This window comes from Phacochoerus africanus, chromosome 7 (genome assembly GCF_016906955.1).
Source record: "Phacochoerus africanus isolate WHEZ1 chromosome 7, ROS_Pafr_v1, whole genome shotgun sequence".
NCBI lineage: Eukaryota > Metazoa > Chordata > Mammalia > Artiodactyla > Suidae > Phacochoerus > Phacochoerus africanus.
Window position 1 is genome coordinate 9,366,270 of NC_062550.1, and position 18,314 is coordinate 9,384,583.

At 42.5% G+C, this 18,314-nt stretch overlaps 1 protein-coding gene across 1 annotated transcript in view; it reads left to right on the top strand.

Annotated features, from left to right (window-relative positions):
* Positions 1 to 17,924, top strand: part of FAM227A (family with sequence similarity 227 member A) — a 61,057-nt gene extending 43,133 nt beyond the window's left edge. Inside the window, exons 17-21 of the mRNA XM_047788410.1 lie at positions 1,729 to 1,881; positions 6,293 to 6,395; positions 9,044 to 9,046; positions 13,136 to 13,248; positions 17,690 to 17,924. Of these exons, the coding sequence (XP_047644366.1) occupies positions 1,729 to 1,881; positions 6,293 to 6,395; positions 9,044 to 9,046; positions 13,136 to 13,248; positions 17,690 to 17,771 (454 nt within the window). The 3' untranslated portion in view covers positions 17,772 to 17,924. The remainder of the gene's footprint in view (positions 1 to 1,728; positions 1,882 to 6,292; positions 6,396 to 9,043; positions 9,047 to 13,135; positions 13,249 to 17,689) is intronic.
* The last annotated feature ends 390 nt before the right edge of the window (positions 17,925 to 18,314 follow it).

Below are 18,314 nucleotides of genomic sequence, written 5' to 3' on the forward strand. Positions count from 1 at the left end.
GTTAACCATAGGGAGTCAGAACATAGAATCAAATAGACCTGGATTCAGGAACCAACTCAACTGCTTACACCTGAGTGATCTTAGCCACATTCCAGCTTTTCTCTGAGAATCATTTTTTTCATCTATAAAATAGGGATAACAGGAGTTCCCCTCTTGGCTGAGTGGTTAACGAATCTGACTAGGAACCATGAGGTTGCGGGTTCGGTCCCTGCCCTTGCTCAGTGGGTTAACGATCCGGCGTTGCCGTGAGCTGTGGTGTAGGTTGCAGACGCGGCTTGGATCCCGCGTTGCTGTGGCTCTGGCGTAGGCTGGTGGCTACAGCTCCGATTGGACCCCTAGCCTGGGAACCTCCATATGCTGCGGGAGCGGCCCTAGAAAAAGGCAAAAAGACAAAAACAAAAAACAAACAAAAAAAAATAGAAAAAAACAAAAAACAATGGGGATAACAGTTTTGCCTCCTGGGGTTACTTTGCAGAGTACCAGCACAATAGAGATAAAGTCTTAGCACAGTACCTGGCAGATACCAAGTGGTGGAATCTTATCTATCTTCGTACAGCTCCTCTTATGAAAGGAGGAGCTTTCATAATGAGCTAAGACTTACTTCCTACCCTATAGCGCTTCATAGCCACAGACTTATTTATAAATCTATAGGTGGAGAATAACAACTCATAACTCATGGTACTTTATTGTTTGTGACAAAGAGAGTGCAGTGGAGTACAGGTAGCCTGGACTGGGGATACACAGCACTGGATTTAAGTCGTAGCCCAGCAACTGGTTGGCTTTAAGATCCTATCTAAGCTCAACATCTTTATCGACTCATTCCTAAAATATGGACAGTTATGCCAAATCAACAATTTTGTGACCAGGATTGAATGGCATGCAGCTTGTACTGAAAGAAAAAAGTAGTAACTGTCATTATTGTTATTACAAACATCATCTAAGGTACCTACAGTTATGCCCTGTTTTATAAGGAAATGGAGACACAGAGCATGCTGTATATTATCTGAGGTCTCACAGCTTGTGATGAGTGTAGCTGAGATTCTGACCAGTTCAGAAGGGGTGGAGGGAGTGAAGATGGTAGAGAGAACTTTTCAACAAACATGAGGTAGGGAATGAGGAGGGGCCTCCCTTGCTGTTCACAACTGTGATGATGGAGGAAGGTGACAGTCTCCGAGAAGCACTTCTTGGAGTTCCCACTGTGTCTCAGTGGAAAGGAATCTGACTAATATCCATGAGGACACAGGTCCAATCCCTGGCCTCGCTCAGTGGGTTAAAGATCCGCTGTTGCTGTGAGCTGTGGTGTAGGCCGCAGACATGGCTTGGATTCCATGTTGCTATGGCTGTGGCTGTGGCCAACAGCTAAAGCTCCAATTTGACCCTTAGCCTGGGAACCTCCGTATGCCGCAGGTGCAGCCCTAAAAAAAGAGAAAAAAAGAAAAGAAAAGAAAAGAAGTACTTCCTAGCCCTTCTATCAGCAGGCGGGGAGAAAGACTTTATTAAAAGATGGGGAATGGCCTAGCTACGAAGAGGATAGCCTCTTTCTTTCCAAAGCAGGGCGTGATCAAAAGGCAGGCCATGGAGTCATTTCCTGCTCAGATTTCCAGGAACAGTGCTGTTTCCCCACCTGCCATCTCACCCCTCTCCTCCTCATGCAGTAGACACATCCCACTAATAATGCTGAGTCGGCACCAACAAACAGCGTGAAGTTTTCCTCAACATGAATGCCACGGAGTCCACCCTGACGTATGCTGAGATCATCGATCTGACCCTGAGCAACATGAAGAAGCGGAGCAACAACCTCCACCAGCTGAACCGGCTTCACTGGAGTGAATGGAATTATTTCGACAAGTACCTGAAGGAGCTGCATGAAAACTTTCTCAGGTATTGAAGGGGCCTTGGCGGGGGGTGGCAAGAGGTGTGGTCAGCACTTGTCAATTGCAGCACCTCACACTAATTTGTAACTGGGGGCCAACCCTGTAACATCTGACACTCATTCAGTTTTCTTGTGGTCAGAATGGAGTAATAGAGACTAGATCTTTTTTTTTAAGTTTTTTTTTTTCTAACTACAGAAACATTTATGTTCAATGAAAACAACCAACCTGGAAAAGCACCTACAGTTACATGTTGCCAACATTTTTTTAATGGATCCTTCCAGTCTTTTTTCCTGGGCACATATATCTGTCTCTCTAAACAAAAGTAGTAGAGTCGCACTGTCAGGCTGTTTTTTAGGCTGTTTTCCCCACTAGCAGCATATTATGAACATGTCCCTCTGCCTTTTCCCTTTCCTATATTTTTATTCAATTTAGTGGTTTCTCAGACCTTTCAGAAAAGTTTGAAGGATAGTGGCATGAACATCAGATGTCTTCAGTGCATTTGCAATTTTGCCACATTTTCTTTATCTCTAATAATTAGCTCAAATAAAATTTCCCCAATCGTGCTCAAAGTACCATTTTTGGTTTTACTTGCTGCTCCAGGATCCAATCAAAGACCAGGAATTATATTTTGATGTTATCTCTTTGGTGTCTTTTGGTCTATAACAGTGCCCTGTGCCCTACCTTTTTTAAAAAAAATAATAATTTTGGGGAATTCCTGTTGTTGCTCAGTGGCAATGAACCAAACTAGTATCCATGAGGATGTGGTTCAATCCCTAACCTCGTTCAGTGGGTCAAGGATCTGGCGTTGCCATGAGCTGTGGTGTAGGTTACAGATGTGGCTTGAATCTGGTGTTGCTGTGGCTGTGGCCGTGGCCGGCAGCTGCAGCTCTGATTAGACTGCTAGGCTGGGAACTTCCATATGCCTCAGGTGTGGCCCTACAGAGGAAAAAAAAAAAAAAAGCTTGCCTTCTACTAATAAAGCAATTTTCAAAGTTTCATCTCTTTAAAAAATGATGGCCTTAGAACACATGTGTGCTTTTAGACATCAGGGCAGGACTGCCCTTGGGGAAGTAGGGGCACTAGGGGGGTTCTGGGGGGCTGGCAATGTTCTATTTCTCCATCTGGATGCTGGTTATGTGGGTATGCTCAATATATGAAATCTCCTTGAGCTGAATATTTAGAGTTTGTGCACACTTTGGTATCTATGTTATACTTCAAGAAACTTTTTTAAAAATGGCAACCATCTACATCTACCAGTTTAAAGGGCAAACAGAGCTCAGAGGACCATGTCAAACACTCCAGGGGTACAACTGGCCAATTCAAAATGGAAAATTCTATAGGACAAATAACCTGGTGTTTTCAACACATAAAAAGGCAAGGAAAATAAAAGAGGGAGGAGGAGCTGTTATTGTTTAGAAGACACTGAAGAGACATATTAATCAAAACATTGTTTGGATCTTGATTTGAATTGAAACTAATTGGGAAATTTGAACATTGACGGTTTTAGATGATATGAAGACATTCCTTTTATTGCTCTATTCCTTTTCAAAAGACATTGTAATAGCTTTGTAGTTATTGGGGGTTTTGTAGGGTTTTTTGGGGGGAGGGTGGCTGAACCTGCAACATGTAGAAGTTTCTGGGCCAGGGATTGAACCCGCACCACAGCAGTGACAATCCTAGATCCTTAATCCTCTGAGCCATCAGGGAACTCCATGGTTTTTTTTTTTTTTTTTTTGAAAAGGCCATATCTTGGAGTTCTCTGGTGGCTCAGTGGGTTAAGGATCTGATGTTATCACTACAGTGGCTTGGGTTGCTGCTTTGGTGTGGGTTCAATCCTTGGCCCAGGAACTTCCACATCCTGTGGGCATAGCCAAAAAAAAAAAAAGCCATATCTTTTTTTTTTTTTTTGTCTTTTTGCCACTTCTTGGGCCACTCCTGCGGCATATGGAGGTTCCCAGGCTAGGGGTCCAATCGGAGCTGTAGCTGCCAGCCTACGCCAGAGCCACAGCAACTCGAGATCCGAGTGCCATCTGCGACCTACACCACAGCTCACGGCAACACCGGATCATTAATCCACTGAGCAAGGGCAGGGACCGAACCCGAAACCTCATGGTTCCTAGTCGGATTCGTTAACCACTGCGCCACGACGGGAACTCCAAAAAAAAAAAAAAAGCCATATCTTAAAGAGATACATAATGACGTGTTTATGGATGAAATGATATGGTGTTTAAGATTTGCCTTAAAATAACCCATTTGGGGGTGGGGGCAGGGAGGCAAAGGAAGTAACATAAACCAAAATTGATCTCAGATTGATAACTATTAAAGCTAGATAATGGGTAAATGATGTTAATTATACAATTTCCTTTACTTTTTATATGTTTATTTTTTTTCTTTTTGGCCACCCTTGTGGCCTGTGGAAGTTCCCAGGCCAGGGATCACACCTGCACCACAGCAGCAACCCAAGCCAGTGCAATTTCAACACCAGGTCCTTAACCCACTGAGCCACAAGAGAAATCATGTTTAAATTTTTAAACACTAAGTCTTTTTATTCATTTTTTAAATGGTGGCCATAACAAGAACAAAAGGTGACAAATGCTCATGTGGGATATTATCGTAGGTGGGAGGACTCTTTGGGGATATCAGTTACCACTTATTTTTACTAACATAGCATGTCAGTTGAGAGCACTGGCATTGATATGGGACAGAGCAAAGGTGCAGTTACAGCTCTGTCTCACCCTCTGCATGAATGAGGTCCATCATTTAGCCCATGTGAGGCTTGGAAACCTCATCTGTAAAGCAGGGACAAAGAGTAATCAGGTAGGTTAAAGGGGATGTCTAGCTTAGCCCCTGGCTTACAAGAAGTGCTCAGCAAATGATGGATGTTAGAGGTAATACACATGACCCCATACCATGAAAGCTGCAGGGTCCAAAGCAGCACTGGGTTTTGGAGTTGGAAAGTTTGCAGCTGGAGGCCTAGAGCAATACCCCTTTGAAAAGGCAACCCAGCAGCTATTTTACAGGGGTCTCTGCTCTCAGTGTAGGGAGAGCCTAGCTGGCACATGCAAATGAGCTATACAATGACAGAGCACGGTCAGTTGCTGCTATAGAACTACTAAGTTCTCCTTGTGAGTCCAGATCCCTGATCCTCAAACTTGTCTGGGGGCAAAGCACCCAGAATTCAAAATGCTCTTTGCAGGAGTTCCCAGGTGGCACAGTGGGTTAAGGATCTAATGTTGTCACTGCTATAGCTGTGGTGCAGGTTCAATCCCTGGCCTGGGAACGTCCTCATGCTATGGGCAAAGAGAAAAGAAACAAAATGCTCTTTGCAGAATTATATGAAATGTTTCATCATATGCTTCTGTCATACAAGCTAAAGATGTTTTCGCTCGAAAATAGGAGCATAAGACATGTATAGGCTTCAGTATCTTGAGAAATGACAATATAGAAAATATTATCAAGGAATTATGTCCAAGTTTTTCTGTTAGAAAATGTTATCATAACAAGGACAAATGCAAGTCGCTGCTTGTTCTTTGTCTGTCCATGGCAAGCAAAAGCAGGCTTCAAAAGGTTAAGAAAAAGTTGTGGCAGAGGATTCCGAAAGTGAGAATGTTGTATCAACTCAATTTTTTCCTTTGATTTGGAAAAAGACCCCCATTGTTAGAATAACCATTAGTTTAGGCCAAGTTCTATTCCTGGTTTTTAATACCAGTCTTTCCAAATCTATTCTGCAGCAGCAGAGAAGTATATGACAGCATCTTAATCCACTTGAAAATATGTTTATTGTCGTTTTGGCTGCCTTGAATGACCATAACCCGCTTCTTCTCCATGTAGAGGTCTACTCACATTCAGAGGTCAGCTGGTCATTACCCAGTTCAACATTCTCACATTCCACTGAAAACCTTCTCATTTATTGAATACTCCCTGTGTACCCGGCACTGGGCTAATTGCTTGACCCATGGTAATGCAAGCATGACCCATGGTTAATCTTCACCACAACCATAGAGTCTATTATTGCCATGCTGAGATGAGTACACTGGTATGGAGAGGCAAAGCAATTTGCTTAACACCCAGCAAACAGGAGAGCCCCAGATTGAATTCGGCCTGCCCTCAAGCTCAAGCTTCAGCGTTCTCTCAGATTGTTGGTTCTCCTCACTTGTCTTCCTAACTTGAGTATGTGTTCCATTGAGTCAGGGACGGCATCTTATTCCTCCGAGTCCCCCAGGGCTGTGTGATTCCTAGAACATAGCAGGGGCTCCATGACTGAGTTGGCTGCTGTGTGGTCAACTCTCTGCTTTAGTTGGTTGCTCTTGACAGATGTAACGAATGCATGTGTAAATACTTGCTTCTCTTTTCATATGAAGATAGAGTAAAAAGATAATGCTAACTCTTTTCCATGTGTCTTGGTGATTTCCCCACAGGGAGATGAAGACTATTGATCAAAGAGCAAAAGAGAAAAAAAAGGCAAACCACATGTTCATCCAGCCTTCAACCTTCACTGAGGACTGCCCTGAAAAGAAATCTGCAAGAAGCCATCAGAAGGAGACTGAGTTTCTATTGAGGTTTGTTTCAATGAAAACCATGGAAAAAGAAGAAATGTGAAAACTCTAAGAATTGGGTTTTTTTTTTTGTCTTTCGTCCTTATTAGGGCCGCGCCCACGGCATATGGAGGTTCCCAGGCTAGGGGTTGAATCAGAGCTGTAGCCGCTGGTCTATACCAGAACCACAGCAACACCAGATCCGACCTACACCACAGCTCACGGCAACACTGGATCCTTAACCCACTGAGCGAGGCCAGGGATCAAACCTGCAACTTCATGGTTCCTAGTTGGATTTGTTTCCGCTGCGCCATGATGGGAACTCCAAGAGTTCTTTTTTTTTTTTTTTTTTTTTGTCTTTTGTTGTTGTTGTTTTTGTTGTTGCTATTTCCTGGGCCGCTCCCGCGGTATATGGAGGTTCCCAGGCTAGGGGTCCAATCGGAGCTGTAGCCACCGGCCTACGCCAGAGCCACAGCAACGCGGGATCCGAGCCGCGTCTGCAACCTACACCACAGCTCACAGCAACGCCGGATCGTTAACCCACTGAGCAAGGGCAGGGACCGAACCCACAACCTCATGGTTCCTAGTCGGATTCGTTAACCACTGCGCCACGACGGGAACTCCCAAGAGTTCTTAATATGTGGAAAAGAATACATAAAAATCCACTCACTTTTATGTGTTACTCACTCATCTCTCACTTTATTTTTATTATTATTAAAGGCAGAAGTAAGAACTACCAATGAGTTTGTACTTCCTCTATGCCACACATTTGTACTTCATGAACTGTACAAGTCACAGCTCTTAGGAAGCAAGTGTCAGGAAACCAACTTGAGCAGAAGGAAAATCTCAGGGTGTCAGTAACTGGAAAGGCCACAGACAGTTTGGCTGCAGACACAATGGACCTGAGGGCTCAATGATGTGTTCCGATTCTCTCCCTTTCTCTCTCAACCCTCTTGCCCTCTTCATGCTGGCCTGCTTTTCAAACTGCCCCTGACCTCAAAGATATAAAAAGGGCCACAAACAGCCCCAAGCCTTTGTCCTTAAAATGCATGACTATAGGAAGAGAGACACCCTCTCCCACCTCCATAAACCAAGCCTCATAAAAGGCTCTGATGGCCTGCTTGGGTCATGGCTCCAGCCATCCTGTCTGACCAACACTGTGTTCTGGAAGAAGCACTGCTATGATTAGCCAGGCCTGAGTGTCCCTATGCCCTGAGAGATCAAGGCAAAGTCAGTAACATGGGGTGGAATGGGTGAGATGCCATCAGACAAAAAGAGCATGCCCACTTTATTTATATCTCAACAAAACGCTATTAGATAACATAATACCCATTTTACTGAATGAGAGAAGCCAAGTATACATTGACCAAAGATATACTATGCCAGGCACCAAAGATACAAAGAGATAAATAAGTTAAAGTTTTGCCCTCAAGGGCTCATAGTGTAGAAGGAAAAAGACATGAAAATAGATAACATGCAACAAGTTACATAGGTCCTAGGAGAGGACTTCAGACTGGAACAGAGTAGGGAGTGTTCAGTTCTTTATATTTGCAAGGCAAGAGGGAGGGGAAGAATGGGCTGGAACTCAAGCCAATTTGCAGAGCTACAAGTTCTCAGCCTGCCACTGGGTGTGGCTGGTCAGGGAGTGAGAGAGAGTTGAAGAAGGAATGAGGAACACCAGAGGGTCTCACATGCCACCTTTTGAATTCTGCTGCCCTATGGCACATAGGCATTTATTTATTTATTTATGCTTTTTAGGGCCACACCTGCAGCAAATGGAGGTTCCCAGGCTAGAGTCTGAATCAGAACTGCTGCTACCAGCCTATACCACAGCTCACAGCAACACCAGATCCTTAAGCCACTGAGTGGGGCCAGGCGTCTAACCTGCATCCTCAAGGATACCAGTCGGGTTCGTTGCCACTGAGCCACAGCAGGAACTCCTGGAATTTATACCCATTATTCTAAATAACATGCTTACATATGTATTTCTTGATTTTTTCTTCCTTTTAGAATTATCTGTTTATAATGTTTTCTAGATTGTTAAAAGCTATCAAAAACCAAGCAGCATTATTTTCCATATCCTTGTATGTATCACAGATATTCTATGTATACTTTATTAATATATTCTGTTAGGTAATGTGATCATAACCAGGAAAGATGCAGTTTGCTGCTTGTTCTTTTTCTCTCCATTATAAGAAGATAGAGACTCCAAGAGGTTAAGAAAAAGTTGTGGCAGGAGATCCTAAAAGCGAGAATGTATTCCATATATTCTAATTTCTTTCTTTTTCTTTTCTTTTTGTCGTGGCATGTAGTGGCTTGATGCGGGATTGAACCCAGGCTGGAGCAGTGAAAGCACTGAGTCCTAAGCACTAGACCACCAGGGAACTCCCAAATTTCTTTTTTTTTTTTTAATCTTGGAGTTCTCCTTCTCAAGTCCTCATCCTCCTCCAGTCTGGACCTGTGTTCTCAAGGTCTGCTCTCAGTTATCATTTTAGGGATTTTTTTCACCATTATCCTAGGGCTTCCCTTAGTCAACTTTGTTGAATCTCTGTTTACCAGGTTACATGTCTTTCTTTTTCTTATTTTACCTCTTCATTTTGCTGTGGCACATCTTCTCAAAGAAAAGGTACACAGAAAGTTTTTTTTTTAAGTCTTTACATGTCCAAAGTGACTTTGTTCTTGATTAATATTTGACAAATGTCTTGCTAGGAATAAAATTCTAAGTTCCCAGTCCACACAGAATTGTTTTGGACACACCCATGGCATTTGGAAGTTCTCAGTCCAGGGATCAAACTCATGCCACAGCAGTGACAATGCCGGATCCTTAACCCACTGAGCCATCAGAGAACTCCTGCCACAGAATTTTGAAAAACATTTTTTTCTACCTTCTAGTTTTGCTGTTGAAAATTTTTTATGTCATTCTGATTGCTATGGCTTTGTATATCTCCTTTCCACCCATGGAAGGTTTTAGGATATGTTTCCCAGTTACAGCAACCCAGCCCACTGCAGTGACAACACCAGATACTTAACCTGCTGTATCACAAGGGAACTCCATGACTTTTCTCCCTTCCTTCCTTCTTTCCTTCCTTTCTTTTTTCTTTCTCCCTCCCTCCCTTCTTTCTTGCTTGTTTTTTTTAGGGTTGAACTCATGGCATATGGACGTTCCCAGGTTAGGGACTGAATCAGAGCTATAGCTGCAGGCCTTTGCCACAGCCACAGCAACACGGGATCTGAGCCATCTCTGCAACCTACACCATACCTCACAGCAACACTGGATCCCCCACCCACTTAGAGAGGCCAGGGTTCAAACCCACATTCTCATGGATGCTAGTCAGGCTTGTAACCTGTTGAGCCACAACGGGAACTCCTAGAAATATATTGTTTAATCTCTAAGTATTTGGGGATTTTCCAGCTCTCTCCTTGTTATTGATTTCTAGTTTGATTCCATTTTTGTCTGAGAGCAGACATGTGATTTCTCTTTTTAAAAATTTGTTGGAGGAATTCCCGTCGTGTCGCAGTGGTTAACGAATCCTACTAGGAACCATGAGGTTGCGGGTTCGATCCCTGGCCTTGCTCAGTGGGTTAAGCATCCAGCGTTGCCGTGAGCTGTGGTGTAGGTCGCAGATGCGGCTCAGATCCTGAGTTGCTGTGGTTCTGGTTTAGGCCGGCGGCTACAGCTCCAATTAGACCCCTAGCCTGGGAACCTCCATATGCCATGGGAGCGGCCCAAGAAATGGCAAAAAGACCAAAGAAAAAAAAAAAATTTGTTGGAGTTCCCATCATGTCGCAGCAGAGATGAATCCGACTAGGAACGATGAGGTTGCGAGTTCAATCCCTGGCCTTGCTCAGTGGGTCGAGGATCCAGTGTTGCTGTGAGCTGTGGTGTAGGTCACAGACTTGGCTTGGATCTGGCATTGCTGTGGCTGTGGCATGGGCCAGCAGCTGTGGCTCTGTTTGGACCCCTAGTCTGGGAACCTCCACATGCCTCGGATGTGGCTCTAAAAATAAAAAAATAAAAAAAATTTTTTTCTTAAGATATATTTTTTGGCCCAGAATTTGTCTGTCTTGGTGAATGTTACATGTGAACTTGAGGAGAATGTGTATTCTGCTGTTTTGGAATAATGTAGCATATAGATGTCAGTTACATCCAGTTGATTGTTGGTACTGTTGAGTTTGATTAAGTCCTTCCTGATTTTCTGCCTGCTGGACCTGCCCATTTCTTTTTTTTTCTTTCTTTTTTTGAGGGCGTGAGTGCACCTGCAGTAGGCGGAAGTTCCTAGGTCAGTGATCAAACCCATGTCACAGCAGCAACCTGAGCCACAGCAGCGACCCAAGCCATAGCAGTGATGATGCCAGACCCTTAACCCCCGAGCCACCAGGGAACTCCTCCATCCACTTACTTTTAATCTATAACCCCATTCTCTTTTAAGGAGCATTCCAGAAGTCCCAAACAACACTTCCACTTACATCTCATTGCTAGAATATGACTACCTGGGTATAGCAATGTCTCTTTTCTTTTTTTCTTTCTTTCCTTCTTTCTTTTTTCTTTTTGGTTGCATCCATGGCATGCAGAAGTTCCCAGGTCATGGAACCCAAGCCACAGCAGTGACAATGCCAGATCCTTAATGCTAGGCTGGAAGAGAACTCCTACAGCAATGTTTTTCTTCTTAATAAAATACTATTTTTAAAAACACTTAAAATGGTCTGTTATTATTATAATATTAATGAGGTATAAATTACCATAAAATTTGCCTGTTTTAAAGGTGCAATTCAAAGATTTTTTTAGTAAATTTAGAGTTTTGCAACAATTTCTACTGTCTAGCTTTAGAACTTTTTTCTTTCTTTCTTTCTTTCTTTTTTTTTTTTTTGTCTTTTGTCTTTTTAGGGCCACACCCATGGCATATGGAGTTTCCTAGGCCAGGGGTCTAGTCAGAGCTGTAGCTGCCAGCTTCCACCAGAGCCACAGCAACGCCAGATCAGAGGCACATCTGCGACCTATAGCACAAGCTCACGGCAATGCTAGATCCTTAACCCACTGAGCAAGGCCAGGGATCAAACCTGCAATTTCATGGTTCCTAATTGGGTTCATTTCCACTGCGCCATGACGGGAACTCCAGAACTTTTTCATCACCCCAGAAACAACCGTCGTGCTCGTATGTAGTCAATTCCTATTATCCTCTCCCTTTTAATAACCTCCCTGGAAATACCATGTAACATTACCAGTTCATTTCAAGAGCCAGATATTAGCCACATGATGATATTAAACTTCAAAGGAGGCTGGGAAATGTTTGCATATGTGTGTTAAATCTGGACACATTGCCATCTTAAAAATTGGTTCCGGGAGTTCCTTTGTAGTTCAATAGAAACGAATCTGACTAGGAACCATGAGGTTGTGGGTTCGATCCTTGGACTTGCTCAGTGGGTTGAGGATCTAGAGTTGCTGTGAGCTGTGGTGTAGGTCACAGACAAGGCTCAGATCTGACGTTGCTGTGGTTGTTGGTGGAGATCAGCAGCTGTAGCTTAGACCCCCTAGCCTGGGAACCTCCACATGCCATGAGTGGAGCCCTGAAAAGCAAAAAAAAAAAAAAAAAAAAAGGCTTCATTGCTAAAGAAAAATGGGAGAGTGGGTGATAGGGTGGTAAATAACCATCTCATCACAGATGGATGGTGTTATACTCTCCATATCAGAGATAAAGAAAAGAAAGCTTAATGAGTTGAGAAATTTGACCAAGGAAACCTTTCAATCTTAAACCTTCCAATCAAATTTTCCTTCAATGCAAAAATGACCACTTTTTAGAAATAATAACAGTTTAGCTTGAGACCCACCTGTTTGAGCCATGAAATCCTATATGTTCAATGGTGACTCACTAACAGTCTTTCTGCTATCCATATTGGATTCTCAGAAATACTCAGAGCCAGAGTCCCCTTTGTGGTGCAGTGGGTTAAGAATCCTACTGCAGCGGCTCAGGTCACTGTGGAGGCACCGCTTTGACTGTCTGGCCTGGGAACCTCCATATGCCACAGGTACACCCATGAAAGAAAGAGAGTGAGAGGAGGGGAGAGAGGGAGGGAGAGAGGGAGAGAAAGAAAGAAAGAGAGAGAGAGAGAGAGAGAGGGAGAAAGAAAGAAAGAAAGAAAGAAAGAGAAAGAAAGAAAGAAAGAAAGAAAGAAAGAAAGAAAGAAAGAAAGAAAGAAAGAAAGAAAGAAAGAAAGAAAGGGAGGGAGAGGGAGAGAGAGAGAGAGAAAGAAAGAAAAGAAAGAAAAGAAAAAGAGCCAACATACTGACGCTTAAAACCCAGCTCAAGCATCACCTTCAGGAAGTCTTCCCTGACTTGCCCACTTGGGAAATTGTCCTGTGCTTTCCTGATCACATGCCATGGAACATAGCCCACTCTAGTCACAGATTTACTTGTCCAGCTTCCTAGACTGCCGGTTTGTCCTTGAGGTCAGGAATATTGCCCTAGATAACTCCCCCCCCCACCCCCGCCAGGGCCTAGAGCAGGGCTTGGCACCCAACAGGTCCTCAGTCAATGCTTAGAAGATAAAAGAGGGAGTTGTTGCTGTGTGTTCAACACTCTGCTTCAGTTATTTGCTACTGTCAATGTTACAGATTGATTTGTAAAGTTTTTCTTTCAATACCTATCAGATTCCAGTGAAACCTTTGAAGAAATCACATTGAAATTTTGAGCCAATTTTTTGCTGATGTCTTTTTTGTTTCCCTCACAGGAAGGACAAGGAGGAGAGGGAAGGAGAATGGAAACAGAAGTTGAACTGCTTGATGAATTCTCTTCCCTGAAACTAGGAAGTCCCTACAAAATCTCTGATATTTCTGCTACCAGGTAGAACAACAACAGGAGAAAAAGAAAACTGTGGGCAAAGTTTGAGAAATAGGAGTTCCTATTGTGGTTCAGTGGGTTATGAACCCAACTGTTGTCCATGCGGATGTGGGTTTGATCCCTGGCCTCGCTCAGTGGATTAAGGATCCTGTGTTGCTGTGGCTGTGGTGTAGGCCAGCAGCTGTAGCTCCAATTAGACTCCTAGCCTGGGAACTTCCATATGCTGCAGGTGTGGATGTAAAAAGAAAAAGAAAAAAAAATTAACCAATAAGGGACTTACCTTTTAGTTTCCCCCATAGGAGAAGAGGAGGCAGTAGAAGCAGCTTTGACTCTAAAAACATCTGGGGTTTTGAAACTTTGCCCTGCCCCTTCTGTGACTTTGTTAAGTTTACCTAAGTTCTCCAGGCCTGTTTCCTCGGCCATACAAATGTGGAAGACTGTTAATGTGTAAAAGAGCTAATCCTTATAAAGAGCCAAGCATAGAACCTATCAATAATTAAGACATAATGTATTATCGTTTTCATAAAGCTCCTTACATTCCTCAATCTGGGAAGACTTCCAACATGCCTGCTTGAGAGTGTTGGTCTAGTCCAGCCCAGAAAGAGGCCCTGGCTTTCTGGGCCCGGGACCAGCTGAGTTCTCATCTCTTAGAGTAGTCCTTACCCACCCTGGGGCACGGAAATGCTGAAGTGCCAGAAAACATAAGTTCTTATCCACAGGGAGGAGCCCCCGAAGTCTAAAAGTTTCACATTCAGATGGGGTACAGCCCAAGTCCAAAAATGTCCCCCAAGACACATCTTTCAGAGATCACCAAGCCTTTTAGGAGCCCAAAGAAGAGCAGATCTGTTTCCTGGAACGGAAATTGAAGGGAAGTGGTCTTGGCCCTGTGCTAGGCATATTCCATCATTTACCCCATTAAAGTCTTAGACTTGTGAGGTAAATTTCATTTTTCTTGTTTTTCAGAGGAGGCAATTGAGACTCACTTGAGTGAAGGCCCAGGCTCCTCATGGGTCTCTCAAAAATCCATCTCATCATGCTACCTTTGCTTAACTAAGGATTCTAGGGATAAAATCCAAACTCATATTAAACCCTCCCACCTCCCCCTCACCTGTCTCCACTCTCCACTCCCAACCACCTTTCAACCACATTGAGCTCCTATAGCTGCGTTAAGAGGCCAAGCTCTTCCAGCCTTGCTTGGCACAAGCTTCTTCCTCTGCAGGAAATTCCCCCTCCCACCCCTGGACTCCTTCCCCAGCCAGCTCCTGCTACTTCTTCAAAGTCAGTGCAAATAATGGCTCCACCATGAATCTTCCCCTGACACACAAACAGAAGATCAGGGTTAAATGCTTCTCAAAGCTCTCAGACCATTTATAACACAAAAACTTGCTGAGCCCAAAGCAGTTCAAGGAACTACCCTGGAACATTCTGGACCAGGAGGCTTGGGGCAGACCCACTTTTGAGAAAGCATCCACAGTTGTTTCATATAGCTACTGCTCTAAAATAGAGAACAAGGCCAGCCAGCTTCAAGTGCAGATGGACCAAAGGGTAAAGGATCAGATGCTGACATACTCAGGGCATTTTTCTGAGCTCAGAGCCTTATTGGGGACAGGACAAGCTGAAGCCATAGTGCTCTTTGCAGAAACCCATAAAAAATTACCATTTAAAATTCTGGCACTCAAATAAAGAACTATTAACTAACATAGAATATGAATCTTTAGTATAGCTGCCAAGTTATCTTAAAATAATGCAAAATATATTAAGAAATCACAGCTTTTTTCTTAACTATAACTTTTACTTATTTTTATTACCTTGTTCTAAGTATGACCCATGTATATTTAATTCTCACAGCACCCCTGTGAGATATGGGAGGTTGTTATCCTCATTTTACAACTGAGGCAACTGAGGCTCAGAGAGGTTCAATAACTATTGCCCAGTCTCCCACATTTGGTAATCAGTGAAGCCAGGATTTGAAAACAGCAGTCAGGGAGTTCCCGTTGTGGCACAGTGGTTAACGAATCTGACTAGGAACCATGAGGTTGAGGGTTCAATCCCTGCCCTTGCTCAGTGGGTTAACGATCCGGCATTACCGTGAGCTGTGGTGTAGGTTGCAGACTTGGCTCGGATCTGGCGTTGCTGTGGCTCTGGTGGAGGCTGGTGGCTACAGCTCCTATTAGACCCCTAGCCTGGGAACCTCCATATGCTGCGGTAGCGGCCCAAGAAATGGCAAAAAAAAAAAAAAAAAAAAAAACAGCAGTCAGATTCCAAGACCTGGGCTATAACATATTTTTAAGAGAAGTCTTAGGAGGTAAACTTAATATGAAGGAAGTTATAGCAATTCATTTTTTCCTCTGATTAGAGGAACAACCACTGATATTGGAGTATAGCAGCATGGTTTGTACCCCATTGGTCTGGGCTATGGAATCTCCGGGTTAAGAGAGTTTTTAATACTATCATTTTTGATATTTACTTTAGATAGGAGAGGAGACCAACCAGTTCAGTTCATTTAAACCAGTATTCATTGCTCTTTCTTCTTCCTTGAACATTCGTTAGCCACTTTTTCATCTAACTCCTATCTGACCCTTAGAACCCATCTCAGATATTGTCCCTCCAGGAAATCTCCCCAGACTGCCCTAGTGACTGCCTATTTTGTATTCCATGAGTTTCCAAACATACTCCACTGAATATGTCCTACTTTAGTCATGGAGTTGTCTGCCTCCCTCTCTGTACTGTAAGTCTCCCAAGTTCAGGCACATTTTCTCATTGAGCACTGGGTCTCCTGCACCTGCTCCTGTGGCTGGCACGTAGTAGGGATTCAGCAAATTCTTTTTGAGGTAATTAAGGTCTAAGTAATGTGTATTTAGCATTCTGTCAGTTAATTGCTTATAGAAAAAATAACTGATTACATTTTAGAACTTTGCCCCTCTATATTCAAAAAGTCAGGAATAAATCCTCTTAAAAGGTCATACTGATTTTTTAATTGTTTTTATTCTAATTAAAACAATGCATATTAATACTTTAAGAATCAAATAGGCAGGTCTGGGGTCAGACCACTTGATTTTAATCCTAGCTCCACGACTTAACAGCCATGTAGCCTTGAGCAATTAATTTCTCTGTGTCTCAGTTTCTTTATTTGTAAACTGGGAATGATAATAGTAGGTATAGCTTAAAGTTGTTAAAAGGATTAAATTGGTTAACATTTATGAAGAAAGCACTTACAACAGTGCCTAATTGCAAAGTAATATATAAGTGCACATTAAATTAACTGATTGAATTAACCAGTGCAAACATAATATAAAGCTTATTAACTAATTAATAGTCCTACAAGAAGATTGTTACAAAAAAAAATTGTACTCCTCTGGACCCAGTTTCCCATTCCCCAACAACACTTTCCACTTTTTTTTTTTTTTTTGGCCACAGCTGCAGCAGGCAGAAGTTCCTGGGCCAGGGATCGAACCAGCACCACAGCAGTGACCCAACCCAAGGCAGTGACAACACCAGGTCCTTAACCTACTATGCCATAGGGAAATCCCTGTCTCTTTTTCAATCTGCTTGTTTTCTTTTTTCTTTTTTTAATTTGCTAATGAACACATTTTATTTTATATTTAATGTTATTTCTTTTTAACCAAATTTTATGAAATATTTACATTTCACATAATCCAGAGAGAGACAAAAAAATGATATTGGATGTGGAAAAAAACACCAGATTTGCAAATGTTTAGAATAACAATAATTTTCTTCACAAGATTCCCATTGTTGTGCAAATTTATGTACATGGTTATTCACTTGTTTTCAACCGTTTTAAGCACTTACTACACAAGTCAAGTACCATGATAGATTCTGAAGATGCAAATATGGATAACCGTATACTGAGCATTATACCACTTTTAACAAGTACTGTGTAACCACAGGTGATTGAAAAACAAAGTTTTCTGAGACTTTTGGGAAAGGCTGTGTTATCCTGGATGGTATGTGAAACAATTCCAGCTATATTACGTAAAAGATTAATAATATTGTTAGCACCATACTAAAAACTGCCATATATCAAATATTTACTCTGTGGTCTTCACTGTTATGCAAAGAGCGTTTATATGCTTTACATCATTTAATCCTCACAAGGACCCTCTGAGGGAGTTTCTATTATGACGGGCTTTTTAAAAGTAAAGAAGGTAATGCTTTTCTGCTTGTTTTCTTTCTTTTTTCCTTACGTACTTATCACAGTTTACCTCTAAATTCTCCCTTGGTTGTATAAATCTCTTTCCAGTACATTCAGACACTTTAGGTAGTCTCTCAATTTCACCTTCATTTCCCAGCCTTGTGACCTGCTTCACTCCAAGTGATTGATTTCCAGGCTGTTTTTATAATCCTGGGAATTCCTTTCTTCATTCTTTCGATCACACTGTTTTTTAAATCAATTTCTATTTGTGTTTTTATGGTTCATCCACAGCAAGGTCACCAGGAAGTCAAAACCAATGCAGAAAAAGGAAGTAGTGTTCCTTATCCTCTCACCTTCCAGCTTACCTGCGTGAATTCTTGCCCAAGAATCAGAACTTTTTGGATGAAGGCTGCACATATTGGATTTAATCTAAAATATAAACAAATAAAAAATAATACTTCAGTATATTTAGTCATTTCCAGTCCATGGGACAAAGAATATTAAAGTCTACTCCTACCCTGGGCCAAAGTCAGGACATAAATTGATATTGTCACCTCATTCATTCATGTATTTGCTTACTAATTCTTTCACTCATTTATTTATTTACTTTGGCCACACCCACAGCATGTGGAAGTTCCTGGGCCAGGGATTGAACCCATGCCACAGCAGCGACCTGAACTGCTGCAGTGACAACACCAGATCCTTAACTTGCTGCACCACAAGAGAATTCCTCACTTATTTATTAATAATAACACTATGGAAGTTCCCTGGTGGCTCAGTGGATTAAGGATCCAGCATTGTCACTGCTGTGGCTCTGTTACTGCTGTGACAAGGGTTCAGTTGCTGGCCTGGGGAACTTGTGCATACTGTGGGCATGGCCAATAATAATAACTATGACACTAACAACAAAAGATCA